Source organism: Dermochelys coriacea, chromosome 6 (assembly GCF_009764565.3).
Source record: "Dermochelys coriacea isolate rDerCor1 chromosome 6, rDerCor1.pri.v4, whole genome shotgun sequence".
Taxonomy (NCBI): Eukaryota; Metazoa; Chordata; order Testudines; family Dermochelyidae; genus Dermochelys; species Dermochelys coriacea.
Window position 1 is genome coordinate 10003488 of NC_050073.1, and position 27670 is coordinate 10031157.

Consider the following 27670-nt stretch of genomic DNA (forward strand, 5'->3'; position numbering starts at 1 on the left):
TTATTTGATATCAAGGAGATCCAGAGATGGGTATTATCTGTGTACTGCTGGCATTTAAGATCACAGAGCCTCACAATTTCTCTTAGTGGTAAATGCTTAATATAAAGTTCCTAAATGTTTAATATGCATAGATGTAGCAAAGTAGGATGCTACAGAAAGAGAGAGAGAGAGTGCATGCATTGGAGATTAAATGCACTTTATAAGTACTGAATGCTCTTATTACAGCTGTTTGAAAAAAGGCCTTTTATCCATGGCAAATGTCAATTAAAATGGTCGTTTTCATCAAAATTTTCAGTGGAAAATTCCCAGTTTTCTTCGAAAAGCTGAAAATTATTCAGTTTTCAGACAATTTTTTTTCTGTGTGTTCAGCTTTCCAATGAACCGTCAACAAATTTTGAGGAAAGCTGGTGCAACCTGGCAACATTTCTGATGAAAAACTGGGTTTTGGAATAAACAATCAAAAGTTTTGATCTGAACATGTCCAACCAGTTGTGGCAGTTCCCTTTAGGCAAACAGTCTCTAAGGTGCCACAAGTACTCCTTTTCTTTTTAGGAAAAGGAAGGGTCTCGTTTTACTCAGTAGTGACCCTGGTGGCCAAAGGGTAGTGTTGGTGGGCTCCTGTGTGGAGCCCCATATGCTCTGAGCCAGAACAAATGGTCATTAGGATGGGGAAAAGGCATATGAGGAACCCTGATGGGAATGGGGGAAGGGACCAGGACTAGAGAATGGGACTTTGGAGTCCTGCAGTAAAACAGGGCAGAGACGGAGGGAGGAGCTGAGTGTGACCGTCAGGGCAGGATTCAAAGTCTGATGCTAATAAACCCCTTCTGCTTGAGCCTGTGAGAATTTCCTGGTGAGGCTTGGAGTCACCCACAGTTGGACGGAGGAGAGCAGTTGTGGTGACAGAGTAAGTGCATCAGCAAACAGTCTCCTTGGGTGATTGTTAAAACTGGGAGTTGGTGGCCATACTGGGCGAGACGGTCATGGGGATGCCCTGAGATCCTTTCAGGACTCTTTGTAGAAAAATGAGGTCAGAATTTAGAGAGCACCAGATCCGATTACCTGACAAGTGGGGAAGAGAGGAGGGGGGAGAAATTTGTGGCTCAAAGCAGCATGCACCTATGTGAGCGTCACTTCCCAAACGCCTAGAAAATGTTCACACAGAAAGGTGGAGCAGCAACATAACTTGCTTGCATTGATTCAAATCTTTTCATGTGTCAGCTGCTCTCCGCTATTTGTAGGGTTGCCAACTTTCTATTTGCAGAAAACCGAACACCCCTGCCCCACCCCTTCTCTGAGGCCATGCCCCCACTCACTCCATCCCCTCTCCCTCCATCGCTCGCTCTCCTCCATACTTGCTCACTCGCTCATTTTCACCAGGCTGGGGCAGAGGGTTGGGGTCTGAGGCGGGGGAGGGCTCCAGCTGCAGGCATGGGCTCTGGGGTGGGGCCAGGGATGAGAGGTTTGGGGTGCAGGAGAGGGCTCCGGGTTGGGGCAGAGGTTTGGGGTGTGGGAGGGAGGGAGTGCTCTGGCAGGGGGTGTGGCTCTGGGGTGGGGCCAAGGATGAGGGATTTGAGGTGCAGGAGGGGGCTCTGGGATGGGGCAGGGGGTTGGGGTGTGAGGGGGGTAGGGTTCCAGCTGGGGGTGCAGGCTCTGGGGTGAGGCCAGAAATGAGGGGTTCAGGGTGTGGGAAGGGGAGGGGGATCCAGGCTGGGACAAGGAGTTGGGGTGTGTGGTGGGGGTGAGAACTCAGGCTGGGAGTGCAGATTCTGGAGTGGAACCAGGGGTTTGGGGTGCAGAAGTCTGCTCCGGGCTGGGGCGCAGGGTTGGGGTGCAAGAGGGGGTGAGGGCTTCTGCTGGTGATGTGGGATCTGGGGGGGCAGGGTTTGGGGTGCAGGATGGGGCTCAGAGCTGGGGCAGGGGGTTGGGGCACGGAAGGGGTTTGGGGTGCAGGCTCTGGATGGTGCTTACCTTAGGCAGCTCCCAGGAAGCTACCCACATCTCATTCCAGCTCCTAGGTGGAGGCATGACCACATGGCTCTGCGTGCTGCCCGCACCTGCAGGCGCTGCCCCCTCAGCTCCCATTGGCCGCGGTTCCTGGCCAATGGGAGCAACTGAGGTGGTGCTGGTCGTGGGGGCAGTGCAGAGATCCCTCGTGACTATCCCTTTGCCTAGGAGCCAGAGGGAGATCCCGGTAGCTTCCTGGATAGCGGAACCAGGTGGGGAGCCTGCCTGCGCCAACAAACTGGACTTTTAATGGCCAGGTCAGCAAAGCTGACTGGAGCTGCCAGGGTCCCCTTATGACTGGGCATTCTGGTTGAAAACCAGACACCCGGTAACCCTAATGACGTGGCTCTAGCCAGTGAATGAAAAGACGGTGTTCAGAGGTCAGACTGGTATTGATATTGTCTGTGATGTCTCCTGTTAATAACAGCTGGATCTGGGGTGAGCATTTGGTGCTGATAAAGGTCGGTGCCTCCAGCTCTTTTGAAAACATAGACACAAGTAGTGTCACCCTGCCACCTTCCCACTCCCACAACATCCCCCAGCAAAGGAACAAAGTACTCGGGCCCAGCCAGTGAAAGGGAAACAGAAATGGGACAAAAGGGGGTTGCACAGGTTGGAGAGAATAGAATCTCTGGGAAGGAAGAGACAGTCCTGACTATTTCCACGGCCCTTTAGCCTTTCCTTCCTCTAACCACATAGGTTAGAACGGCATTTAGATTGAAAGCTTCAGGGTCTGAAGGAATCATTATGGTCATCTAGTCTGATCTCCTCTGTAACAGAGGCCATAGAATTTCTCCCCAGGGATTTCTGCATCAAGCCTCTTAATTCCTGCTTGCACTAGCCTGAATTTATGCTTCCAACACTGGATCTTGTTTTCCCTTTGTCTGCCAAATGAAAGAGCCCTCTATCCTTAGAAATAATCTTCCCACTTACAGACCGTGATCACAATCTGCTTTCCAGTGCTTGTTAATACTTAAAAAATATCTACAAAAAGAAAAGGAGTACTTGTGGCACCTTAGAGACTAACAAATTTATTAGAGCATAAGCTTTCGTGAGCTACAGCTCACTTCATCGGATGCATTTGGTGGAAAAAGCAGAGGAGAGATTTATATACACACACACAGAGAACATGAAACAATGGGTTTATCATACACACTGTAAGGAGAGTGATCACTTAAGATGAGCCATCACCAGCAGCAGGGGGGGGAAGGAGGAAAACCTTTCATGGTGACAAGCAGGTAGGCTAATTCCAGCAGTTAACAAGAATATCAGAGGAACAGTGGGGGGTGGGGTGGGAGGGAGAAATACCATGGGGAAATAGTTTTACTTTGTGTAATGACTCATCCATTCCCAGTCTCTATTCAAGCCTAAGTTAATTGTATCCAGTTTGCAAATTAATTCCAATTCAGCAGTCTCTCGTTGGAGTCTGTTTTTGAAGCTTTTTTGTTGAAGTATAGCCACTCTTAGGTCTGTGATCGAGTGACCAGAGAGATTGAAGTGTTCTCCAACTGGTTTTTGAATGTTATAATTCTTGACGTCTGATTTGTGTCCATTCATTCTTTTACGTAGAGACTGTCCAGTTTGGCCAATGTACATGGCAGAGGGGCATTGCTGGCACATGATGGCATATATCACATTGGTAGATGCACAGGTGAACGAGCCTCTGATGGTGTGGCTGATGTGATTAGGCCCTATGATGGTATCCCCTGAATAGATATGTGGACAGAGTTGGCAACGGGCTTTGTTGCAAGGATAGGTTCCTGGGTTAGTGGTTCTGTTGTGTGGTGTGTGGTTGCTGGTGAGTATTTGCTTCAGATTGGGGGGCTGTCTGTAAGCAAGGACTGGTCTTGGGAGACAGACCAGTCCTTGCTTACAGACAGCCCCCCAATCTGAAGCAAATACTCACCAGCAACCACACACCACACAACAGAACCACTAACCCAGGAACCTATCCTTGCAACAAAGCCCGTTGCCAACTCTGTCCACATATCTATTCAGGGGATACCATCATAGGGCCTAATCACATCAGCCACACCATCAGAGGCTCGTTCACCTGTGCATCTACCAATGTGATATATGCCATCATGTGCCAGCAATGCCCCTCTGCCATGTACATTGGCCAAACTGGACAGTCTCTACGTAAAAGAATGAATGGACACAAATCAGACGTCAAGAATTATAACATTCAAAAACCAGTTGGAGAACACTTCAATCTCTCTGGTCACTCGATCACAGACCTAAGAGTGGCTATACTTCAACAAAAAAGCTTCAAAAACAGACTCCAACGAGAGACTGCTGAATTGGAATTAATTTGCAAACTGGATACAATTAACTTAGGCTTGAATAGAGACTGGGAATGGATGAGTCATTACACAAAGTAAAACTATTTCCCCATGGTATTTCTCCCTCCCACCCCACCCCCCACTGTTCCTCTGATATTCTTGTTAACTGCTGGAATTAGCCTACCTGCTTGTCACCATGAAAGGTTTTCCTCCTTCCCCCCCCTGCTGCTGGTGATGGCTCATCTTAAGTGATCACTCTCCTTACAGTGTGTATGATAAACCCATTGTTTCATGTTCTCTGTGTGTGTGTATATAAATCTCTCCTCTGCTTTTTCCACCAAATGCATCCGATGAAGTGAGCTGTAGCTCACGAAAGCTTATGCTCTAATAAATTTGTTAGTCTCTAAGGTGCCACAAGTACTCCTTTTCTTTTTGCGAATACAGACTAACACGGCTGCTACTCTGAAACCTGTAAAAAATATCTAGAGCCTCTTAACATGCCAAACCTAGCAGCAGCTGGAAGCGTTGTGAAGACTGGCCCCTATGGGGTTAGTGCTGTACATTGCCATGTGGAAGAACCCGTAAATGTTTTGCAAAATGGGACATAGGCATATGTGCCTCTGCAGACATCTTTCTTTTAGAGTGTTGGGAGATTGTTATTAACTAGCCTTTGTGTTGTTAACTAGAGCCAGGTGACAAATTCATTTTTTTCCACAGAAAAATTCAATTTTCAATGGAAATCTGAATACTAAAACATTGTGATTTGGAAATGCTGAAAGGCGGGAAATCCTGTGCCCCCCTTTTCCTCTGTAGGCCTGGAATCCTGGTCAGACAACATTTCCTGTGGCGCATCATGGTCCTGCCTCTTGGAAATGGAGGCAGTGCATCATGGGAGTCCCTGGCCATGGCACATGATGGGGGATGTAGTCCAGTGAAGGAACTCAGCCTGCAGAGGAGAACAGGGATATGTGGCAACTGAATTACAAATCCCATGAGGCACCACAGCAGCATAGCTGAATTGAAACTCTCTGGTTGAGAGCTTTCAGTTTTGTGATGAAAACTAGAAAAGTTCTGTGCAAAGGAGACCCTTTCCACACACACAAATATCCACTTAATAGAAAACCCAATTTTCTGTCAAAAAACCGTTTTGGTGGAAAATTTTTGGCCAGCTCTTTCGTAAATGCTTTCAGGTCTGATCCCATGCCTTTGCAGTTAACGGGAATGTTTCCTTCACTTAGATGGAAGCAACAGCAGAGTCTTTGTGCCAAAGAACCCGAGATAATTTCTCCCTCTATCAGCCCTAAGAAAATCAATTGCATAGCTCAGGAAAATTCCATCCCAAAAAGTGAAAGATCCAGAAAGTTAAAAGCACCCGGAAAAGGAGGGGTGGAATGGAGACACTAGAGCTCCTGGGTTGAGATTTTAAAACCCAATGAGAAAGTTGAAATTAATGGGAGTTGTGTGGCTGAATCCTTGAGTCAGCTTTTGAAATCTCAACCCTGAGCTTTAGGGTGTTGCTCGTGCTCCAATTATAGGTCCAGGAGAAGGACAAAATCATGGCAGGGACTCAAAAGGAGTTGAGCAATAGCTAACTAAGATTCCTACTCAGCTAATTTGAGGAGTCAGTGTTATTACATATGGCTTAATCTGGGCCAATCACTCTTTTATACAGCATCTTCGTTATCATGGCAGCACCAGCCAATGGAGTGCTTGTGTTCATGCCCCCAAACAGCGCTGGTTTCATCCACCAAGGCCAGGGGGCCTCTGGTGCCATTTCCCAGATTCCTGAGATGGTGCAATGTGGGCCTCAGCAGTTTACAGTCATGAACCCTAGGAACCAACTTCTTGGGTCAATGTACCCCATGAGTCCCACTGAGCAGGTTGCGCAGCTGAAGAAAGTAGGGATGATGGAGATATTCCTCAAAGCACAGCCCAAGGCCCTGGGGGTAAGTGTGATCTTTGCTCTCAATCTATGAGAATGAGTCATTTCAATGCAGAAGGGCATGCACAGGTGGCTGAATGACTGAGCATGAACAAACTCCAGACTCCACCCTTTTCTTTTTTACTTTTACCAACAGCTTTATGGGAAGGATGACAAGAAGCCAGTGCCATCAGGTGACTTGGCACCTCAGGGACCCAGGATAGGTCTGACCTCTTCTTGAGACTTCATTGCTTTGGGGTCAGGGATATAGACCCAGAGTTCCAGGGGTAGTGAATCGTCCTAGCTGCCCAAACAGGGAGAAATAAGGATTAATCAAGCAAAGAAGAAAAAGCTGGGGAAAGGAATATAAACCAGCTGTTTCTGTAACTAATGGAATGAAACAGCCCCATATTGGGGAGAAGGGGATGGCTATTCAACTGTTATAAATCAGTGTAGCTCCATTGTGCTAATTCACACCGACTGAGGATCTGGTCAGAGAAGAAGCAGTTCAAACCCAGGGTCCCTCTCCTATTTACTGCAGTGCAGAGCTGATTCCATTCAGCCTTGAACTACTAGTGAAATCAACCAACATGCAACTTCTATCCATCAGTCTAGAGGGATAAACCAATGGTTGTCTGTTTATTTACAATAATATAAATAAATAAATGAGTTAATAGATTACTGGTTTTAGGCCAGTAGGGACCACTGGAATCATTTAGTCTGACCTAGTCCAGAGAACCATAAGCCAGAGAACATCTCTGAATTAATTCCTGTTTGAATTCAAGCATATCTGTTAGAAAAGCATCCAGTCTTGATTTAAAAATTGCTAGTGATGGAGAATCCACCATAACCCTTGGTAAGTTGTTCCAATGGTTAGTTACTTTCAGTGTTAAACATTTTCACCTTATTTCCAGTCCAAATTTGTCTAGCTTCAACTTCCAGTGATTGGATTTGCTAGACCTTTGTCTGCTAGATTGAAGAGCCTGTTACTAAATTTTATTTCGCCACAGAGGTGCTTATACATTATGATCAAGTGAACCCTTAACCTTTTTTAGTTAAGATCATCAGAGTCCTGAGAATGGGCCTCGTTGAATTTTCTTGTTGCAACGTTTGGGCTCTTCTGGCTCAGAAGGCATGGTCCAAAATCTCTACTGGAGTACATAGTCACAGACCCATTTCTTTCAGTGGAGTTTTGTCTCCCCACAGGGAATTTGTTCAGAGGGGTAGGTGTAGTGATCCATGGGTTTCTTGTATACAGTTGTCTGTAGGGTTCCAGTGTTGAAGTTGACCATTGTGTCCAGGAAGTTTATGCTGGTGTGGGAGAGAGTTTAACAGACAGATGAAGGTTGTTGAAGTTGTGGTGGAAATCTATGAGAGAGTTTGTCGTTTGTCAAGAGGATGAAAATATCATCCATGTTTCTCAGGTATATCGTTCATTTCATGGTGCATTTGTCCAGACATACTTCTTCAAGGTGGCCCATGAAAAGTTTAGCATACTGGGGGAGTCATCATAATACCCATGGATGTTGCTATGGTTTGGATAAAGTATTGGTTGTTGAATGTAAAAATAATATGGGTGAGGATGAAATGGATGTGTTTGGTGATGTGTTTGTAGTAGGTATCTGAGGGTTGTCCATTGTCTTGTAAATATTTGAGTCAGGCAGCTTTGCTGTCACTGTGAGGGATGTTGGTGTATTGAGAGGTGACATCCATAGTGGCAAGGGTGGCGTTCTAAAGGAGGTTGTTGATGTTGCAGAGTTTGTGGAGGAAGTTGGTTGTATCCTGGATGAAGCTGACCCTTTGTGTGGTGAGTGGTTTGAGGATGGTTTCTATGCGTCCCTATATTCCTTCAGTAAGAGTGCCATGGCCAGATATGATATGTCTGCTTGGGTTCCATTGTTTGTGTATCTTGGGAAGCAGGTAGAAGTTCCCTGGGTTGGGTACGTGTGAGATGATTTTGTAGAGATTCTTTTGGAGCTATTTGGGGAAGGATGAGGTAATATGCTTACGTTCCTGGGTAAATTGTGGTGTGGGGTCTTATTTGAGTTCTTCATAGTAGGTGGTGTTGGAGAGTTGTCAATTGGTCTCATTAACATAGTCATCATAGTTGAGGATTACAATGGCAACCCCTTTGTTTTCTGGTTGGATCACTCTCTGGTTAGATTTCTGGGACTGTATGGTTGTCCTCTTGGCAGTAGAGAGATTTTTGTGGATGTGAGGGTTGTTAAGGATTTCATAGTCAATTCTTTTTTGAAGCAATCAATGTAATCGCCAAGAGTGTAGTTTTGTCTGTTCTGTGGTGTCCAGTCAGATGAGTCTTTTTTTTTGATTGATTGATTGATTGTCAGTGGGGATATAGTAATTATGAGTGGTGTTAGTCATTGTGAAATAATTCTTTGAGGTGGAGTCGGAAGAAGAATTCTTCTAGTTCTCTACATGTTACTATGGTACTGGGTTCTGTGGTGCAGAAGAAGTTCAGTCCCTTAGAGTATGTCTATACTACTCGCCGGATCGGCAGGCAGCAATCGATCCAGCGGGGGTTGATTTATCGCATCAAGTCTAGATCGTCTAGTCTAAATCGATCCCCAAGTGCTCTCCCGTCGACTCCTGTACTCCATCGCCACGAGAGGCGCAGGCAGAGTCGACGGAGGAGCAGCAGCGGTTGATTCACTGCAGTGAAGACACTGCGGTGAGTAGGTCTAAGTACGTTGACTTCAGCTACATTATTCACATAGCTGAAGTTGCGTAACTTAGATCGATTCTCTCCCCCCCCCCGGCCCACCAGTGTAGACCAGGCTTTAGAGATTATAGATAATTCAGCTGCAGTTAGGGATAGTCTTGATAAAATGTTGATGTTCATCTGTTGTGTATTGTCAATGTTGTGGGTACTGGAGCATTTATTTCTCCCAGAGGTGGTATTCTGGGGGTTGTGGAGTAGTTGTAGTTGGTTTCACATTTTGTTTTTAATTTGGATGCTTGTCATCAGATTTCTTTGACAGTTGTTTTGGATTTTTTGCATGATTCCAGGTAACTTCCTTGGTGGTGTTGTTTTTTTCTTCCAGTGTGGGAGCATGTGACGATTTCTTGTTTGAGATGCTCCCTTCTGCAATATATGAGGTGCAATAAATGGTTCCTTAGTTTTTCTGAAGTTCGTCTGAAGAGCTGTTCAGCATGTTTGGAATTATATGTCGTGGTCAGAGGGTATGATGGTGAGACATCTGTGGGTGATATTTTCTGTCTTGAATTTGCTCAGGAAATAGATGTCACTCTTAAGTTTTGTTTCCTTTTTCTTCATGTTGTCGAGTTTCCACTTCAGACAGCAAATTCAATATCTTCCATATTATATTCAGTATTGTAGCTGTGTTGGTCTCAGGATATTAGAGAGACAAGGTAGGTGAGGTAATATCTTTTATTTATTGGACCAACTTCTGTTGGTGAGAGAGAAAAGCCTTCAAGCTTACACAGATTTGATTCTCTGATTCATTCTTTGGTGGTGATTCCCATCACTGTTGAGGGGATTACTAGGGGGACCACATTTTTTCAATGGGAAATGTAGTTTCCACAAAATCAAAATTTTCCATTGAGAAAATCAAACACAAAATATTTTGTTTTGGGTTGGGACTTCCCAAATCAAAGTACTTCAGTTTATCAAACTGAACTGAAATGTTTCCCCTCAGGTCAGTTCGACATTTAAACTGCATCCACCTGAGCTGCTACAAAGCCTCAAGGAAACTGTAGTTCAGATGGTGGTGTCACTCCTCCCTATAGGACTGGCTCCCTGTTCCAAACTACATCTTCCAAGATGCACTGCGATCTTCTCTTTTACGGGACCACTATGGTATGTCATGGGAGACCCATGATTCCACAAATGTAAATGTAGTCCAGCTAGGAAGTTTAGCCAATAGCAGAGAATGGGGGCACTAGGCACCCCAACTATAATTCTTATAAGGCAACACACTGACTCAGGTAGACTCAGTCCAGTGTTAACCACGCCTAAATGAAATATTTTAAGTCGGTTTGACAAACTGAAACTAAATATTTCAACATTTCCAAACTGAAATTTTTCAGATTTTTGGATTTAAACAGCTGTCAAAAAACCAGTATTTCCCACAGGATGGAAATTCCAATTCCCAATCAGCTCTGCTCAGGACATTGTGCTTTGCTCCTTCACAAGATGGCAAGGAATTGGCTCCTTTTACTGCCCCATTCTCTTCCCACAGGCCATCCAGATCCTGATTGGGCTGATGCACATTGGCTTTGGGGGTGTGGCTGCAGTTTTTGTCGGATATTACATGTACGTTTCCATCTCTGTTATTGGAGGATACCCCTTCTGGGGAGGACTTTTTGTGAGTAGAATAAATGGAAGCATCTATGAAATGATGGCATGGCCATTTGTATATATAATTGTCTATGATTAATGCTGTACCAATATATGAGGACTATAGTGATACACATAAGATAAAGAGAGGGGAAGACGGACACTTCCAGGATCTTAATGCACTTCCTAACATGAGTGAACTAAACCTAATAAAACACTAGTGAGTTAGATATTATTTTCCCCATTTTACAGATGGGGAACCTGAGGCACCTAGGGGCTAACTGAGTCACCCAAGGTAATGTAGTTAGTTGAATTGTGGCAGCACTCGGTATAGAATCCAAATCTCCTGATTCCTCCTCATTTACTTCAAACTTCCTGTATGTATCAAGAGACAATGCAAACTGTAGCTATGGTCATCTATAAGTAACAGATACCTAGTACCTCTCTACCAAAAGAAACCCACAAAGGCAAAAAGGCAGTGTGTGGCCAGCTCAGGAACCTGCAGCAGATGTCATTCGACTGATATATAGTAGAACGTTAGTCCATCCAAACTGGCACTTAGTCTACTGTCACACTTCCTGCTGTCACTTGGTAGATTATTGGCCCATCTAATGTGCAGACCCATTTCCTGCTATTGCTCAGCAGATCATTAGTTTGCTGTCTGCAGCAAGCAGTGCCCCATGCGAGGCTTCAAAAATCCTTCCACACATGTCACCTTAGTCCCCCAATAAAACCCGCTCACACACACTTGGAAGACGGGTGCGTTCCACCAACTACCAGCCCTGAATACCACTCTCAAAATCCCTGCTACCCCACCTTGCCTGTTCTACATGTCAGGTGTCCTGGCTTCTCATTTTGACAATCTGCTCACCCTATTCACCAAAACTGTCTTGTTGGGCTGGTGTTAAAGGCCAAACTGCTGTGAAGCCCCTGCCTTAGCCCCTCTGCTGGGCTGATGCTGGCACTCAGACGTCGGTGAAGTCATTGCCTCAGCACCTCTGAGTACCTGGATGATGTCAAGACCCAGGCCTTTGTGAGGTCACTGTCTGAGCACCTCTAGCTTACTAAGCTGAGGTCAATGCTCAGGTCTCCATCCCTTTGCAACACCCTTGGCTGATCTGGGCCTTGTTAGGGTTTGTCTGCCTTGAATGGGGGGAGAGGAAAAACCTTGGCTGATCAGCAAAAAGGACAAATCTCCTGCCAGGTTCCAAACCAGGGACCATTCAACCGTCAAGTGAAAATGGTGACTGATCCGCCACAGAAAACAGTGTGGAGGTGACAGCAGGGGGCACTGTAGGTTTGGATTGAGACCTGTTAGCACAGCTGGGAGGCTGCGGAGGACAGCACTGGAACAGCTGGAGGTACTGCAGGTCAGGCTTGAGATGTGGAGATGCTCAGATCCCATGGCAATGGAAGTACTATATAATCTCCATAGGCAGACACATAGGCAGGGGATGGCACAGCTGCACTGGGTGGAAGGTGGGGTGAGGAACCTGGTGACTTCCTGAGCTCTTCTCAGGACCATCCAGTCACTACTCTATTTATGGGGAGAAGAGCAAGTTCAGTTGTCAAAAAGGAGCAAGATCTCAGAAGCAGGAAAGAAGAGGAGGAGAATCTGGGGGAAAGATTATGACATGGGTACCACCTTAACTGGATTTAGATGAACCTGGATGGCAGCATTATTGGATGGAAACTACTCTCCAACACTTGGTATAATTATTATGACTGCCCCAGCTGAGGGAAGAGTGCCATTCTTTCCCTTTGCTTCCATCACATCACTTGGGGCAGTGATCATTCTTGTAAGCATGAAATATGAATGATGGTTTTCTCTTTCCCGGGCAGTTCGTCATTTCTGGATCCCTCTCGGTTGCAGCTGAGAATCATCGCAACACCTGTTTGGTGAGTTTCTAGATATTGTTTCCTCCTTTTCCCTAATGTGGGGGATACTCAGAGTTTAGCTCTGCTTCACCCAGGGCACTATCCAGGAAGAGAGTTGCTGATGAGAGAGCAGAGTGCTTGTTCATCAAAAACATGGAGAAGGAATGTTGGAGAAGGTGGGTGAGATAATATCGTTTACTGGACCAACTTGTGCTGGAACATATGTTGGAGAGGAAGACAGAAGAGAAAAATAAAAGAGCCAAAGGAGAAAAGGGGCTATTTTAAACTACTCCCTGCTGACTGCCTCAGTATTTTTAGCAGCAGCTTGTGGCCCAAAAACTACCTTCAATTTTTCTATTGACTAATAAACCTCAATTAGGAGCCCAATAGAAAGGAGTCCAATAGAAAGCAGAGCTGCAAACAGCTGCTGAAAAGGCAGCCAGGCTATCAGGGAACAAAAGAAAGACAAAGGGTCCAGGGAGTCTGCAAAAAAAGGGGGAATTTAGAAGAATTAAAGTAGCCAGAAATATATTCAAAATAATAAAGAGAAGGGGACTTCCAGTGAGGCCGCTATGGCGCAAAGCACTAAGTATCTGTGAGACTTTAGGATGTGCTAAAAATTAAGCATGTGTTTAAGTGCTCTCCTGAATTGAAACCTACAGCAGATCAAAAAATATGGGAATAAATGAAAAATGTTGCAGAATTTTTTTCCTCATTCGTCCCCTCCCCACAAAAATTCACATCAATGACATTTTGAAAATTTCAACCAGCTCCGCCTCTTACCTTTTACCTGCTATTTTCTTTTCTCTGCATAGTAGGAACTGTCTTTTCTAAGTGGAAAGACACGTTTGTATAATTCTCCCCATGAGCCATACTGTGATAACAATGAGACACTCCCGGAAATATATTAGCTAGCTATTGGTAGGCTTCGCAGGTGACTAAGGGCTAAAATAGCCAACTGCTATGGTTTATTGCTGTGGTCATGAGAAGTGAACTTCCAAAGTGTCATAGGCTTGGCTTGTATGAAGCCCTAAAAGTCAGTCCAGGGTTTTGAATTCCCAAAATTACATAAGCCCTGAAATTGCATTTTAAGTGAATTTAGTGCTTATAAGAGGTCCTAAGACAGAAAAATCAAGCTCACTATTTACCCTGGAACATACACAACATGTGTAAGTGACTGTTAAACCAGCCACAGAACTTGGGAACCTTCAGCACTAGAAGGAAAAGTCTCTACTACTTGATCTAGCAGACAGGGAGCCTTAAGTGGCTTCAGCAGCAGCTTTATAAACCTTCCATGTGGCTCAGCTACTAGAGGCAGACAAGAACTCCACCCTGTCCTAGCATGACTTGCCTATGGACAGTGCAACATTAGCCCCAAACCACCTCACCAGTGCGCCTCACCCCAGGCCTGCTGGGACCACCTTTGAAGGTGAGCGTCTAAATCAGCCTTCCAGCCCAGTCAGTTCTTGGCCTCTTTTCTATAGCCAAAGTGCAGGATGCTGGCCAAATTCTTGGAGATTCTTGTCCAAATAGGAACTGGACTGAGACATCCAGCCCCTTTCATGTAATCTGCGAAATGTCAGATGGGAGCAATTCTTTGTCACTAGTCTGGATGGGAGCTGGTCGCATAGAGGTGAAAGGCCCCAAATCCAGTTACAATTTCCCCAAGAAGAATCGGTTTTTTTGGTCATGAGTGTTCTAGTATTTCCAGGGAGGAAAGGGGGGAGTTGGGTTTTTTTTTTTTGGCTGAAGAAAAAATACCCATGGAGAAAGGCCAAGCTGTTCTCATGTCATCTCCCCATTCTCAGTCCTAGCTGCAGTACGGAGTGGTGACAAGCTCAAAGCATAGGCTAGTGATGCTGAACTGAGAGCCAGTAGAGCTGAGTTGATTCCTCACTTTTCCGGTAACCTTCGTCAACTCCCTTCACCTCTCTGTGTTTCACTATCCCTCTTGTGTGTTTAGATCATAAACTCTTTGGGGCAGAGACCGTATGTGTGTGTGTGTGTGTGTGTGTGTACAGCATCCAGCACAATGAAGAACCCATCTCCATTGGAACCTCTAGCAGTTATCATAATATGAGTCAGCTGGGCTTATATAACTTTCCCAAAGAAGTGCAGGGTTTGAGTTGAGTGTAAGGGTTCAGGGCTGATTCTTATATCTTTTTTTCTATTACATTTTTATTACAATTTTTCAAAATATAGATACAAAATAAAAAGACTATATATAAACTTCTCATATATATATTAACAAGTTGCTACCAAATCTTAGCTGTACTTGAAACATTTAATTATGTATATATGTATCTATATAATATGAATGGTTAAAATATAAATCAATTATTTGTATTATACAATTTACAAACAAACAATTTGTTTATCAAAATTCAATTAGTTAAAGCAAAATTATTAAATTAACCTAAAGATTAAAAGCAAAGTTCAGAGGAGGGGATTAGAGATGCGCAGGAAATGAAATGGGTAAAGAGGAGGGGGAAGTAAGGGAGCCAATTCGTTTAACAGGATCATTCAGATACTTCCAGGAGAGCATCCCACATCTCTGAGAATTTTTCTTGGGTATGTCTGTTACAATACACACATCTTTCTATGGTGGCCATGCTTATGATATCTATGCTCCAGTTGTCAATTTCACTTTTTGGACTTCCATGCTTGTAGTACTGGTCTTGTGGCAATTACTAGTGCTCTGCTTGGCCAAGGTTTTTCAGATTTATTCAGCTTCCAACTAACATCCATTAGGTTTAAGATTACATTTTTGACTTGTAACACAATTTTATCTGATAGAAAAAAGGTGACTCTGCAATTAAGTTCTGCTCAAAACATACGAGTGCTGGAGCATTCCCAGAAGACACAGGTGGGCTGGTTCTTATTTTAACCAAACCTGTTCTCTGCCTACACACAGCCTGACCCTCTGCATGTGTCTTTCAGGTGAGAGGCAGCCTGGGAATGAACATCACTAGCGCCATCTTCTCAGCCATTGGGATCATTCTCTTCCTAACGGAGCTGATTATTAATGCATCAGATTATGGGCACAACTATGAGGTATATCTTTGGTTGGTAAATGACCAGACTCTGCCATAGAATCATATAATTGTAAGGCTGGAAGGGACCTCAAGAGGTCGTCCAGTCTATACCCCTGCACAGAGGCAGGGTTAAGTCTACCTGGAGTCTAACAGGTGTGTTTAAAATACCAGGTGCCTGGAATTGTCCCAAGCCTTTGACCCCAGGGTAGAAACTATCCATGTGTTCAGCTCCAGACAGGTTTCAGAGTAGCAGCCATATTAGTCTGTATTCGCAAAAAGAAAAGGAGTACTTGTGGCACCTTAGAGACTAACATAGCTCACGAAAGCTTATGCTCAAATAAATTTGTTAGTCTCTAAGGTGCAACAAGTACTCCTTTTCTTTCAGCTCCAGAGTTTCTGATTTGGTTCTGATGGATAAAGCCAGTGTCAAAACTCCTGCTCATGTCAAATATCAGGCAGGGAACATGTTTTTCTTCTGTTTTGGACAACACCTAGCATAATAGAGTCTTGATTCATGACTGGGGTTTCCAGCTGCTATCAACATATAAATTAATAATAACTCCTATTGATTTCAGCAGGCATAGGATTAGATTCCAATGTCTGTTCTATTTTATTTAATCCCACTTTGCACAAATGGGGTCACTGAGGCACAGGGGAGTGAAGCCACTTGTCCAAAATCACAAGCAAGCTAGTGGCAGAGCTTGGAACCAAATTCAGCTCTTCTGAGTTGTAGTGCAGTGTTTGAGCTACTAGGTCACACAGCCTCCCCTAGGCTTTATGATCCTCCATCTTGACAAATGGCTGCATCTCAGGGATGCAGCTCCCTGCAGACCCAGGAGAAAAGAGAATCTTATGATCTCCTGACAGTGGTGTGGCTCCATGCATCACAATTACCAGGGCTGTTGAGTAGTTTGAATGAGGAGGAGAATTCTGTGTGCCTGAAAAGAGAAAAGAACTGGGAGTGCATTTCAGCCTTCCCAGAATTGGACTCCCCAGTGCATCCCCTCATGGCAGCCCTGTGTTACCTCTAGCAGTCAAGAGTAATTAGCATCCCCTGTGGTTTTGTGCTCCGCAGGATGCCGTGAAGGGGATCACGGTCATGCTGTTCTTGATGACCATCCTGGAGTTCTCTGTCGCCGTCTCAACCTCGTACTTTGCATGCCGAGCCATCTGCTATACCCCCAACACCGTGAGTCTTTCAGTTCTCAAACGGGATGCAAGTCAGAGCATGTGGTGAAAGGAAGGGAAGATGTTTGCCTGAATGAAGGGCCCTCCCTGATGGGAGGAGTGTCCATGGGGAAGGGCCTGAATGTGTATGACGGAGACAGTAAAGGAGGAAATGACAGTCCCTGATTTAGTCCTGGTTGAAAATTTTGTCAAATCATTTTTTAGATGGGAAATTGGGGTTTCAACTATATGAGAATTTTAGCAGAAAGCACCTGCTTTCTCCAGAAAATATTGCTATTTTGCCAAAACACTGACCACCTGAAAACTAGGGCAGTCAAATGATTAAAAAAATAATGGTGATTAAAAAAATTAATGGCAATTAATTGCACTGGTAAACAATAACAAAATACCATTTATTTAAATATTTTTGATGTTTTCCACATTTTCAAATATATTGATTTCAATTACAACACAGAATACAAAGTGCACAGTGCTCACTTTATATTTATTTTTATTACAGATATTTGCACTCTAAAAAGAAACAAGAAATTGTATTTCAATTCCCTTAATACAAGTACTGTAGTGCAATTTCTTTATCATGAAAGTTGAACTTACAAACGTAGAATTATGTACATAAAAATAACTGCACTCAAAAATAAAACAATGTCAAACTTTAGAGCCTGCAAGTCCACTCAGTCCTACTTCTTGTTCAGCCAATTGCTTAGACAAACAAGTTTGTTTACATTTGCGGGAGATAATGCTGCCCGCTTCTTGTTTAAAATGTCACCTGAAAGTGAGAACAGGTGTTCGTATGGCACTGTTGTAGCTGGCATCACAAGATATTTACATGCCAGATGCATTAAAGATTCATATGTCCCTTCACGCTTTGACCACCATTGCATGGGACATGCATCCATGCTGATGACAGGTTCTGCTCGATAATCATCCCAAAGCATTGCAGACTGACACATGTTCATTTTCATCATCTAAGTCAGAAGGTTGATTATCTTTTTTGGTTTTTCGGGTTTTGTAGTTTCTGCATTGGAGTGATGCTCTTTTAAGACTTCTGAAAGCATCACCTCATCCTTCTCAGATTTTGGAAAGCACTTCAGATCCTTAAATCTTGTGTCGAGTGCTGTAGCTATCTTTAGAAATTTCACATTGTTACCTTCTTTGTGTTTTGTCAAATCTGCAGTAAAAGTGTTGTGAAAATGAACAACATGTGCTGGGTCATCATCCAAGACTGCTATAACATGAAATATATGGCGAATGCAGGTAAAACACAGAGCAGGAGACTTACAATTCTCTAACAAGGAGTTCAGTCACAAATTTAATTAATGCATTATTTTTTTAATGAGCCTCATCAGCATGGAAGCATGTCCTCTGGAATGGTGGCCAAATCATGAAGGGGGTTATGAATGTTTAGCATATCTGGCACGTAAATATCATCTGATGCCAGCTACAACAAAGCCATGCGAACGCCTGTTCTCACTTTCAGGTGACATCGTAAATAAGAAACGGGTAGCATTATCTCCTGTAAATGTAAACAAACTTGTTTGTCTGAGTGATTGGCTGAACAAGAAGTAGGACTGAGTGGACTTGCAGGTTCTAAAGTTTTATATTATTTTGATTTTGAGTGCAGTTACAAAGCAAAAAAAATCTACATTTGTAATTTGCACTTTCATGACAGAGATTGCACTACAATCCTTGTAGAAGATGAACTGAAAATACTATTTCTTTTGTTTATAATTTTTACAGTGCAAATATTTGTAATTAATAATAATACAAAGTGTACAGTGCTCATTTTATATTCTGTGTTGTAATTGAAATAGATATGTTTGAAAATGTAGAAGAACATCCAAAAATATTTAATAAATTTCAGTTAGTATTCTATTATTGTTTAACATGCAATTAAAACTGCAATTAATCACGATTAATTTTTTTGAGTTAATCACATGAGTTAACTACTACTAATTGACAACCCTACTGAAAACCAAACTATTTAGACTCAAAGTGGAACTATGGTGCCTGGTGGCAGTTGTTGTTCAGCTGCCATGTGCTATCATTTTCCTCTATGGGCCATATCTTGCAGCACTTATATCTCCCATGATGCACCATGGGCAGGGACCTTTGTGACACATCCCTTCCCTCTGCAACAAGGGGAAAGTGATAAACCATGGGAGATATAGTCCTGCCAGTAAACACAGCTCATACGGGACAATGAAAGTATAAGGCACCCAAACTACAACTCCCATGAGGCACTGTGGTTCCATGTTGAATCAAAATATTTTGCTGGTTGATAGATTTTTGTTGATATTTTTGGCAGAGGAAATAACCCTATTTTCTGGCCCTTTTTACCCTGATTCCTTACCAGGCTGCTGGCACCACGATCCAAGTTACTGAATCATTTTTTAATGGGAGGGGGAAGTAATCCCAGTTTTCACTGCCACCACATTGACCTTCGTTGTCAGTGTTTTAATTTCTGTGGAGCTGCATTGCATGTCCCCGTGCCAGGTAGCGGGGTGGGGTGTGGCGGGGTGGGGGACAGGAAACTGTAACGGGGCCAGAACCTGAGCTGTGGATTTTGTGCCACTGAAAGTCACTGGAGCTCTCCAGCAGAGAATTCCCTTGGCATGGAATTCCCCACCTGGCACAGCCAGCTCGAACTCCCTTGGTGGAGGGGATGTATTGAGGCATGGACAGAGTCCCTTGTGCTTCAGCAGTACCTGACAGATGGACAACTCCTTGGGGGTCATCACCAGCCTTTGTTTTAGAGCAGCTGGTGGGGCTAGCATAGAACCAGCCATGGAATCATGATGCTGCAAACTCCCCTCTCAAAAGCTATAGCTGTGGACATTCCCTCCAGGGACAATGTTTCTAGGCAGACAGGAATACAACTCACTGCTTTGAGGCTGATGTGACTGTGACCTCCCCAAAGGCTGGCTGGCTGCCTCCCATGCAGCAGTTCTCCTGGCCCTTCCGCTGAGCATCTTGGAAGAGCGAAGGGAGTAGCTGAGATGAGGTTAACCCATGGTTGACCTGGGAGTTGGTAGGCTCACACACTGATAAACTAATGTTTTCTCAAACTGTGTTAAGTTTTTATGAAAAAAAACCCCCACCTGTTTTTGTCTAAATTTTCCAGACATTTTATATTTTTTGGCAGAAATTTGAATACCAAAGTATTTCAACAAAACCCAAAAGATTTCAATGTAGAAATGCTGTTGCGGTGCCTAATGAGGATTGTAGTTTGAATGCATCATGTTGCCATTCTTCTTTGTGGGCCAGGTTCCTTAGTTTGACTACAACTCCCAACATTGTCCCCCTTTTAGTGAGGGGAGGTTGTTGCATCCTGGGAGTCCCTGGCCATGGTGCATCGTGGGAAATGCAGTCTCGCCAGTGAGCCTGATCCATAGCAAGGAATAGGGGACAACAGGCAAACAAACTACATCTCCCATGGCACTGCAGCATCTCCAAATTGAAATCCTTAAGTTTTAGGGCATTCACTTTTTGGATGAAAAATTTAATTTTTCCCTGGAAACTGGATACTTTTCATGAAACAATTCATTGAGTTAAACATAAAAGTTTGGAGTTTGGGGTTTTTTTTGTTTTTGTTTTTTTTCTTTGAAAATCAGCTTGTTGACAGGAAATTTTCAAGCAGCCCTAGCAAGGAGCACAGAGGGATGCTCTGTGGCATAGTGAGACCTACCACATTAACCTTTTAAGTGCCTCACACAAACCTGCTGCACTCAGGACCCAAGAGAACATCTAGCTTCCACATCCAAAATGTCATCACTATATCAAGAGACCAGGGTCATGTTCTGTGACACCTGGGACCCATGCCCCTCCATAGGAAAAATCCTACCGATAGCAAGAAGGGTGTTGACAGTGATGATTGCACAGATTCATCCCTGGTGTAATGCCAGTCACAGCAGGAGACTTACACCGGGGATGCACCTGTTCCAGTTATACGAACTAGAAGGATTAGGAAGACGATGGTGGTAATGTTGAAAAATGTGTTGATGAAAGGGAGTGGAAGGGTGAGGAAGGTGATGGGGGTGAGCATGGCGGACTGAGAAAAGTGATGGTGGCAAAGAATATGTGGAAGATGCTGGAGTGAAAATGGAGAGGTGAGGAAGGTAATCGTTGTGAGGGTGTGAGGGCTGATCTCTTTTGTTTTGCAGGCCATGTTGTTCATGCCATATGCTGCCAATGCAAACTTTGGGGTTCCTTCTGTACCAATGGCCTCTCCACCACGTTACACCAATCTGGCTTATGACCCCAAAGAAGAGACCGAGCAAGGGGCCTCATAAAGAACTCCGACGAGAGATGGCTCCAGCAGCAACTCCTCTGAGATGTAAAACTTAACCTCGTCCTGCATGATAGATTGCAATCCATTTCCTGAGTGCAGTTCTAGAACCCAGCTCTGTCACTCATCACAGAGAGAACTCGTTTCAATCAGCTTCTCCCTGGCTCTGCACCATTCATTGAATTCACATTATTCAATGAAATAAGGTGATGACTCACCAGCACTATCCAGCCACCTGAGGCTTTGGTCCTGAATGTTTCCCCTGGCCACTTCTTCAATAAAGCTTAAAATGGATCCTGAGTCGATTGTTTTAAAGCCTTTGCTCACAGATGCATGTGTCATGTGTGCATGCATATAGCATGTGTGCCTGTGTGAACATGTAGCATATAGATGTGGGGTGTATGGCTGGGCGGGTGTTTGAGTGTGCATGTTGTGTGTGCATATCCACATGTAACTCTCACCATACACATGTGGAGCAGACGGTCTCACTTCACCCATATCAGAATCACAAAAACTACTACTACAACTAGCACTAATTTGCTTGGGTCAGGCCCCAACTCCTTTTACAAACTTTCTTCCTTTGGAATCTGGCAGAGGCACTAAGATATAGGGCACGAGGCAGGGGACACAGGCCTCATGGACTTTCCACTTCTCTCCCAGCCAGAGCTGGAGAATGACAGAGCTGTGTCCAGCTAGAAGGGGAATAACCCCAAACACAGACGCATGTAGGTGCTATCTGCAAAGGGTTTCTTTGAAAAGAAGAAAAGGTAAAGGGGTGACTTGATCACAGTCTATAAGTACCTACAGGGAAAAGAGAAATCTGATAATTCCTGGCTCTTTAATTTAGCCGACAAAGGTCTAACAAGATACAATGGCTGGAAGTTGAAGCTAGATAAAGTCTGACTAGAAATAAGGCACAATTTTTAACAGTGAGAATAATTAAACATTGGAGGAAATTACCAAGGGCTGTGGTGTATTCTTCCATACTGGAAATTTTTAAATCAAGACTGGGTATTTCTCTTCAAGATCTGCTCTAGTTCAAACAGGAATTAATTCAGGGTAGTTCTATGGCCCATGTTATAGTGGAGGTGAGACTAGATGATCACCGTGGTCCCTTCTGGCTTTGGAATCTATGAATATGGAGAGGAACCCTATTAGATAAGCAGATAGGGCCAGATTCTCAGCTGGGATAAATCCCCACTGACCTGAACAGGGTCTGGGCACCCCCACAAGTTTTTCCCATGGTGCGCACTGTCAATCCCCATGGGGCCATCCCTGATGCAGTCGCTGGCCCCAGCATGTCACCTGCCTAGTCCACACCATGTTCAGCTCCCACCTTCTAGCACAGCCCACACAGATGCAATGTCACTCCCCATCTCTGGGAGAGGACATGGGCTTTTGGAAGTGGGGCAGGGTTGGGCAGGTCCCTGGAGATGAATTGTGGTGCAGGAGCTTGCCCTACACCTGTGGCAAGGAGTAGCGGCATGCACTCAGTCAATTTTGGCTCCACCACCCCCTTGCCATGACAGTGGGTCAGAATGGTAAACCTGAACTGGCAATGAGGTGATCAGCGCTGGGTGCTCCTCACTGCTGCCAATGGTGTGTAATATGCGTACGGCTGTAGGCACTATTGAATAGGACTATGTCGATTTACACCTTTGCGGGTTTTTGGCATTCAGTCTTTAATCCCTATTATGAAATCTGAGAAATAGCATAATATATCAGAGCATTTTTTGTAGACAGGTGTGTATCATCTTGTAATGTTTTCTTCATTCTGTGATACTGACAATATTTTCAGTGTTATAATGATCCAGCTGCTTTTCAGTGGCTTAGACATTTTTTACAGTAAATTCTTTTCTCTCTGATCTGTACTTTAATGTCTTCAGCCTCCATGTACTATACATTTTTCTTTCAACCAGCTTTAGGAACAATTGAGGGTGTGAGGCAGTTATGTACTAATGGCTAGAATTAGCTGCTGTATCTAGGCCATTGAGGTTCACAGCTACGTTAAATATTTTGTATGTCCGGATTACTGTGAAGTTTTCACTAGAGGTGAGCAAAATTTTTCAGCCACAGCTTTTTTCACCAAACAAAAAATTCAGATTGATCAAAACATTTTACAAATTTGTGTTGAATTCGCTAAATTGTTTTGGTTGGGAGAAAAAAAAAGTTTAAATGTTTTGTTTCAACATTTTCAAAATTAAAAGTTTTGACTTCAATTCAAAATGACTGTTTTGTATTTTATTTAATTTTTTAAAAGTTTAAAAAAAAACAAAAAGAAACATTTCATTTTGGGTCGACCAAAACATTTTGTTCAACCAGCAGCAAAATTTTTTTTGACTTTTTTCAGTTAGTTTTGGATTGACCTGAAACAATTTTTTTTTTCAGTTCACCCATTCAGTCAAAAATTGGCTCTTCACACAACACAGAATTTCATAGAAATGCCTTTCCTGGCCTCTAGTTAACTGTCATGCACAGAGCAATGTTCAGTCCTACACAATCTTCTCAGAGGAGAGCAAGGGCATGATGCACCCAAACTACATGACCCATGAGGAATCATAGTGGCATTTTCTCATTTCAGATTTTGGCAAAAATATTTTTAACTGTAAAATAAATTGGGTAGGCAAGAACTGGTTTCCAACCAGCTCAAATGATTAGGAATTATTTAGTGAGGCTGATCAGAGCCAACTTTAGGCAAGATATCCAGCTGTGGACTGAGCTGGTGGGGACACCATGTGAATCACTCAGTGTTAGATTCCACAGGAGCATATATTACAGTGAACAATCTTACAGTGGAGTTATGCAGAGGATAGGACAAGATCACTTAGGTCTTTTCCATCTCTGACGTCAGTGACCTAGAGACACTTTCTCCTTGTGTTGTGGGCACAACTCAGGGGACAATAACATTTAATGGGTGTGGGAATGAAATGTGGTGTTAAAAAACTGATGAAACCAAATTGTGAAACTTGCTGCTTTTATGAGTTTATACATCTGTACTTTAATAGGGCACTTGCAGGATAATCCTATGGGGAGAAAGTGGCCTTCAGTGGCCATTTGGGGTAGTGCATAATGAATGGTTATATATACATACCAACGGGTATATACAGTAATTTGCAGCGACACTTTCCCAGTAGAAGCCATCCTTGTAGCTTTCTGACAACATTTTCCATTGGACTGACATTTGCTAGCCCAGACATGAATTTCTTTTGGAAAATATGGTAAAAATTCTAATCCGATGCTTTTGAGTTTGTGTGAACAAATTACATTTACTACAACGATGTCCAGAGATAATAGAATGAAGTTAGCAAACACTCCACCATGGAGCATCACAGGCTGAAATAATCCAAGGGGAGCAAATCTATTAGTAGCACATAACTAATTGATCAAGTTTCTTCTGTTTTCTGCTTGCAGAACATCTGGGAACAGCACACAACTTCCAGACAGTTCTTAGTTATTCACCTTTACTAGACACTTTCCCAAGATTTCAAGATTTTCAAGATTTCTATAGGCTGATTAAGAAAAATTGATGTGAGTATTCTCTATCTATCTTAGGAAATACAGCAGCATTGAGACTGGCCAAGTCCTTACTACAGCTTGAGAGAGTCTCTTGCTCATAGCTCTTTTCCTGGTGAACTTAGTCCAATGCTCAAAAGGAAACAAACTTGATTATCCATAGACTCATAAAATCATAGAATATCAGGGTTGGAAGGGACTTCCGGAGGTCATCTAGTCCAATCCCCGGCTCAAAGCAGGACCAATTCCCAACTAAATCGTCCCAGCCAGGGCTTTGTCAAGCCTGACCTTAAAAACCTCAAAGGAAGGAAATTCCACCACCTCCCTAGGTAATGCATTCCAGTGCTTCACCACTCTCCTAGTGAAAAAGATTTTCCTAATATCCAACCTAAACCTCCCCCACTGCAACTTGAGACCATTACTCCTTGTTCTGTCATCTGCACCACTGAGAACAGTCTAGATCCATCCTCTGTGGAACCCCCTTTCAGGTAGTTGAAAGCAGCTATCAAATCCCCCCTAATTCTTCTCTTCCGCAGACTAAACAATCCCAGTTCCCTCAGCTTCTCCTCATAAGTCATGTGCTCCAGTCCCCTAATCATTTTTGTTGTCCTTCGCTGGACACTTTCCAATTTTTTCACATCTTTCTTGTAGTGTGAGGCCCAAAACTGGACACAGTACTCAGGCTTGACAAAGCCCTAGCTGGGATGATTTAACTGGGACTTGGTCCTGCTTTGAGCAGGGGGTTGGACTAGATGACCTTCTGGGGTCCCTTCCAACCCTGATATTCTATGATTCTATGATTCTATGAGGCCTCACCAATGTCGAATAGAGAGGAATGATCACGTCCCTCAATCTGCTGGCAATGCCCCTACTTATACATCACAAAATGCCATTGGCCTTCTTGGCAACAAGGGCACATTGTTGACTCATATCCAGCTTCTCAGCCACTGTAACCCCTAGGTCCTTTTCTGCAGAACTGCTGTCTAGCCATTCGGTCTCTAGTCTGTAGTGGTGCATGGGATTCTTCTGTCCTAAGTGCAGGACTCTGCACTTGTCCTTGTTGAACCTCATCAGATTTCTTTTGGTCCAATTCTCTAATTTGTCTAGGTCTCTCTGTATCCTATCCCTACCTTCCAGCGTATCTACCTCTCCTCCCAGTTTAGTGTCATAGAATCATATAATATCAGGGTTGGAAGGGACCTCAGGAGGTCATCTAGTCCAACCCCCTGCTCAAAGCAGGACCAATTCCCAATTTTTGCCCCAGATCCCTAAATGGCCTCCTTAAGAATTGAACTTACAACCCTAGGTTTAGCAGGCCAATGCTCAAGCCACTGAGCTATTCCTCCCCCCCCTCCCCCAGTATCATCTGCAAACTTGCTGAGGGTGCAATCCACATCATCCTTCATATCATTAATGAAGATATTGAACAAAACCGGGCCCAGCACCGACCCTGGGGGCACTCCACTTGATACCGGCTGCCAACTAGACATGGAGCCATTGATCACTACCCATTGAGCCCGACGATCTAGCCAGCTTTCTATCTACCTTATAGTCCATTCATCCAGCCCATACTTCTTTAACTTGCTGGCAAGAATACTGTGGGAAACTGTGTCAAAAGCTTTGCTAAAGTCAAGGAATAACACGTCCACTGTTTTCCCCTCATCCACAGAGCCAGTCATCTCATAATAGAAGGCAATTAGATTAGTCAGGCATGACTTGGCCTTGGTGAATCCATGCTAGCTGTTCCTGATCACTTTCCTCTCCTCTAAGTGCTTCAGAATGGATTCCTTGAGGACCTGCTCCATGATTTTTCCAGGGACTTAGGTGATGCTGACTGGCCTGTAGTTCCCCGGATCCTCCTTCTTCCCTTTTTTAAAAGATGGGCACAATATCAGCCTTTTTCCAGTCATCCGGGACCTCCCCCGAATGCCATGAATTTTCAAAGATAATGGCCAATGGCTCTGCATTTACATCCGCCAACTCCTTTAGCACTCTCGGATGCAGCACATCCGGCCCCATGGACTTGTGCTCGTCCAGCTTTTCTAAATAGTCCCGAAACACTTCTTTCTCCACAGAGGGCTGGTCACCTCCTCCCCATGCTGTGCTGCCCAGTGCAGTAGTCTGGGAGCTGACCTTATTCGTGAAGACAGAGGTAAAAAAAGCATTGAGTACATTAGCTTTTTCCACATCCTCTGTCACTAGGTTGCCTCCCTCATTCAGTAAGGGGCCCACACTTTCCTTGACTTTCTTCTTGTTCATAGATTCATAGATACTAAGGTCAGAAGGGACCATTCTGATCATCTAGTCCGACCTCCTGCACAGCGCAGGCCACAGAATCTCACCCACCCACTCCTACGAAAAACCTTACCTATGTCTGAGCTATTGAAGTCCTTAAATCATGGTTTAAAGACTTCAAGGAGCAGAGAAGCCTCCCTCAAGTGACCCATGCCCCATGCTACAGAGGAAGGCAAAAAACCTCCAGGGCCTCTCCAATCTGCCCTGGAGGAAAATTCCTTCCCAACCCCAAATATGGCGATCAGCTAAACCCTGAGCATATGGGCAAGATTCACCAACCAGATACTACAGAAAATTCTTTCCTGGGTAACTCAGATCCCATCCATCTAATATCCCATCTCAGGGGATTAGTCCTATTTACCCTGAATATTTAAAGATCAATTACTTACCAAAATCCCATTATCCCATCATACCATCTCCTCCATAAACTTATCCAGTAGAATCTTAAAACCAGATAGATCTTTTGCCCCCACTGCTTCCCTTGAAGGCTATTCCAAAACTTCACTCCTCTGATGGTTAGAAACCTTCGTCTAATTTCAAGTCTAAACTTCCTGGTGGCCAGTTTATACCCATTTGTTCTTGTGTCCACATTGGTACTGAGCTGAAATAATTCCTCTCCCTCTCCTGTATTTATCCCTCTGATATATTTATAGAGAGCAATCATATCTCCCCTCAACCTTCTTTTAGTTAGGCTAAACAAACCAAGCTCCTTAAGTCTCCTTTCATAAGACAAGTTTTCCATTCCTAGGATCATCCTAGTAGCCCTTCTCTGTACCTGCTCCAGTTTGAATTCATCCTTTTTAAACATGGGAGACCAGAACTGCACACAGTATTCTAGGTGAGGTCTCACCAGTGCCTTGTATAATGGTACTAAAACCTCCTTATCCCTACTGGAAATGCCTCTCCTGATGCATCCCAAAACCGCATTAGCTTTTTTCACAGCCATAT

At 43.9% G+C, this 27670-nt stretch overlaps 1 protein-coding gene across 1 annotated transcript; it reads left to right on the forward strand.

The window, feature by feature from the left end:
• The first annotated feature begins 740 nt into the window (after positions 1-740).
• On the forward strand, positions 741-21304 carry LOC119857849 (membrane-spanning 4-domains subfamily A member 15-like). The gene is made up of 7 exons (XM_038407345.2): positions 741-907; positions 5962-6235; positions 10431-10556; positions 12371-12427; positions 15347-15460; positions 16517-16630; positions 20790-21304. Exons 2-7 carry the CDS (start codon positions 5975-5977, stop codon positions 20916-20918), a joined length of 801 nt encoding a protein of 266 aa, XP_038263273.1. The 5' UTR covers positions 741-907; positions 5962-5974; the 3' UTR covers positions 20919-21304.
• The last annotated feature ends 6366 nt before the right edge of the window (positions 21305-27670 follow it).

What these genes read in the sequence shown, in the direction of transcription:
- LOC119857849 (XM_038407345.2), top strand. Translation starts at nt 5,975, where the DNA reads ATGGCAGCACCAGCCAATGGAGTGCTTGTGTTCATGCCCCCAAACAGC. An exon ending in CACAGCCCAAGGCCCTGGGG is followed by an intron (nt 6,236 to 10,430) that starts GTAAGTGTGATC and finishes CTCTTCCCACAG; the next exon opens with GCCATCCAGATCCTGATTGG. An exon ending in ATCATCGCAACACCTGTTTG is followed by an intron (nt 12,428 to 15,346) that starts GTGAGTTTCTAG and finishes TGTGTCTTTCAG; the next exon opens with GTGAGAGGCAGCCTGGGAAT.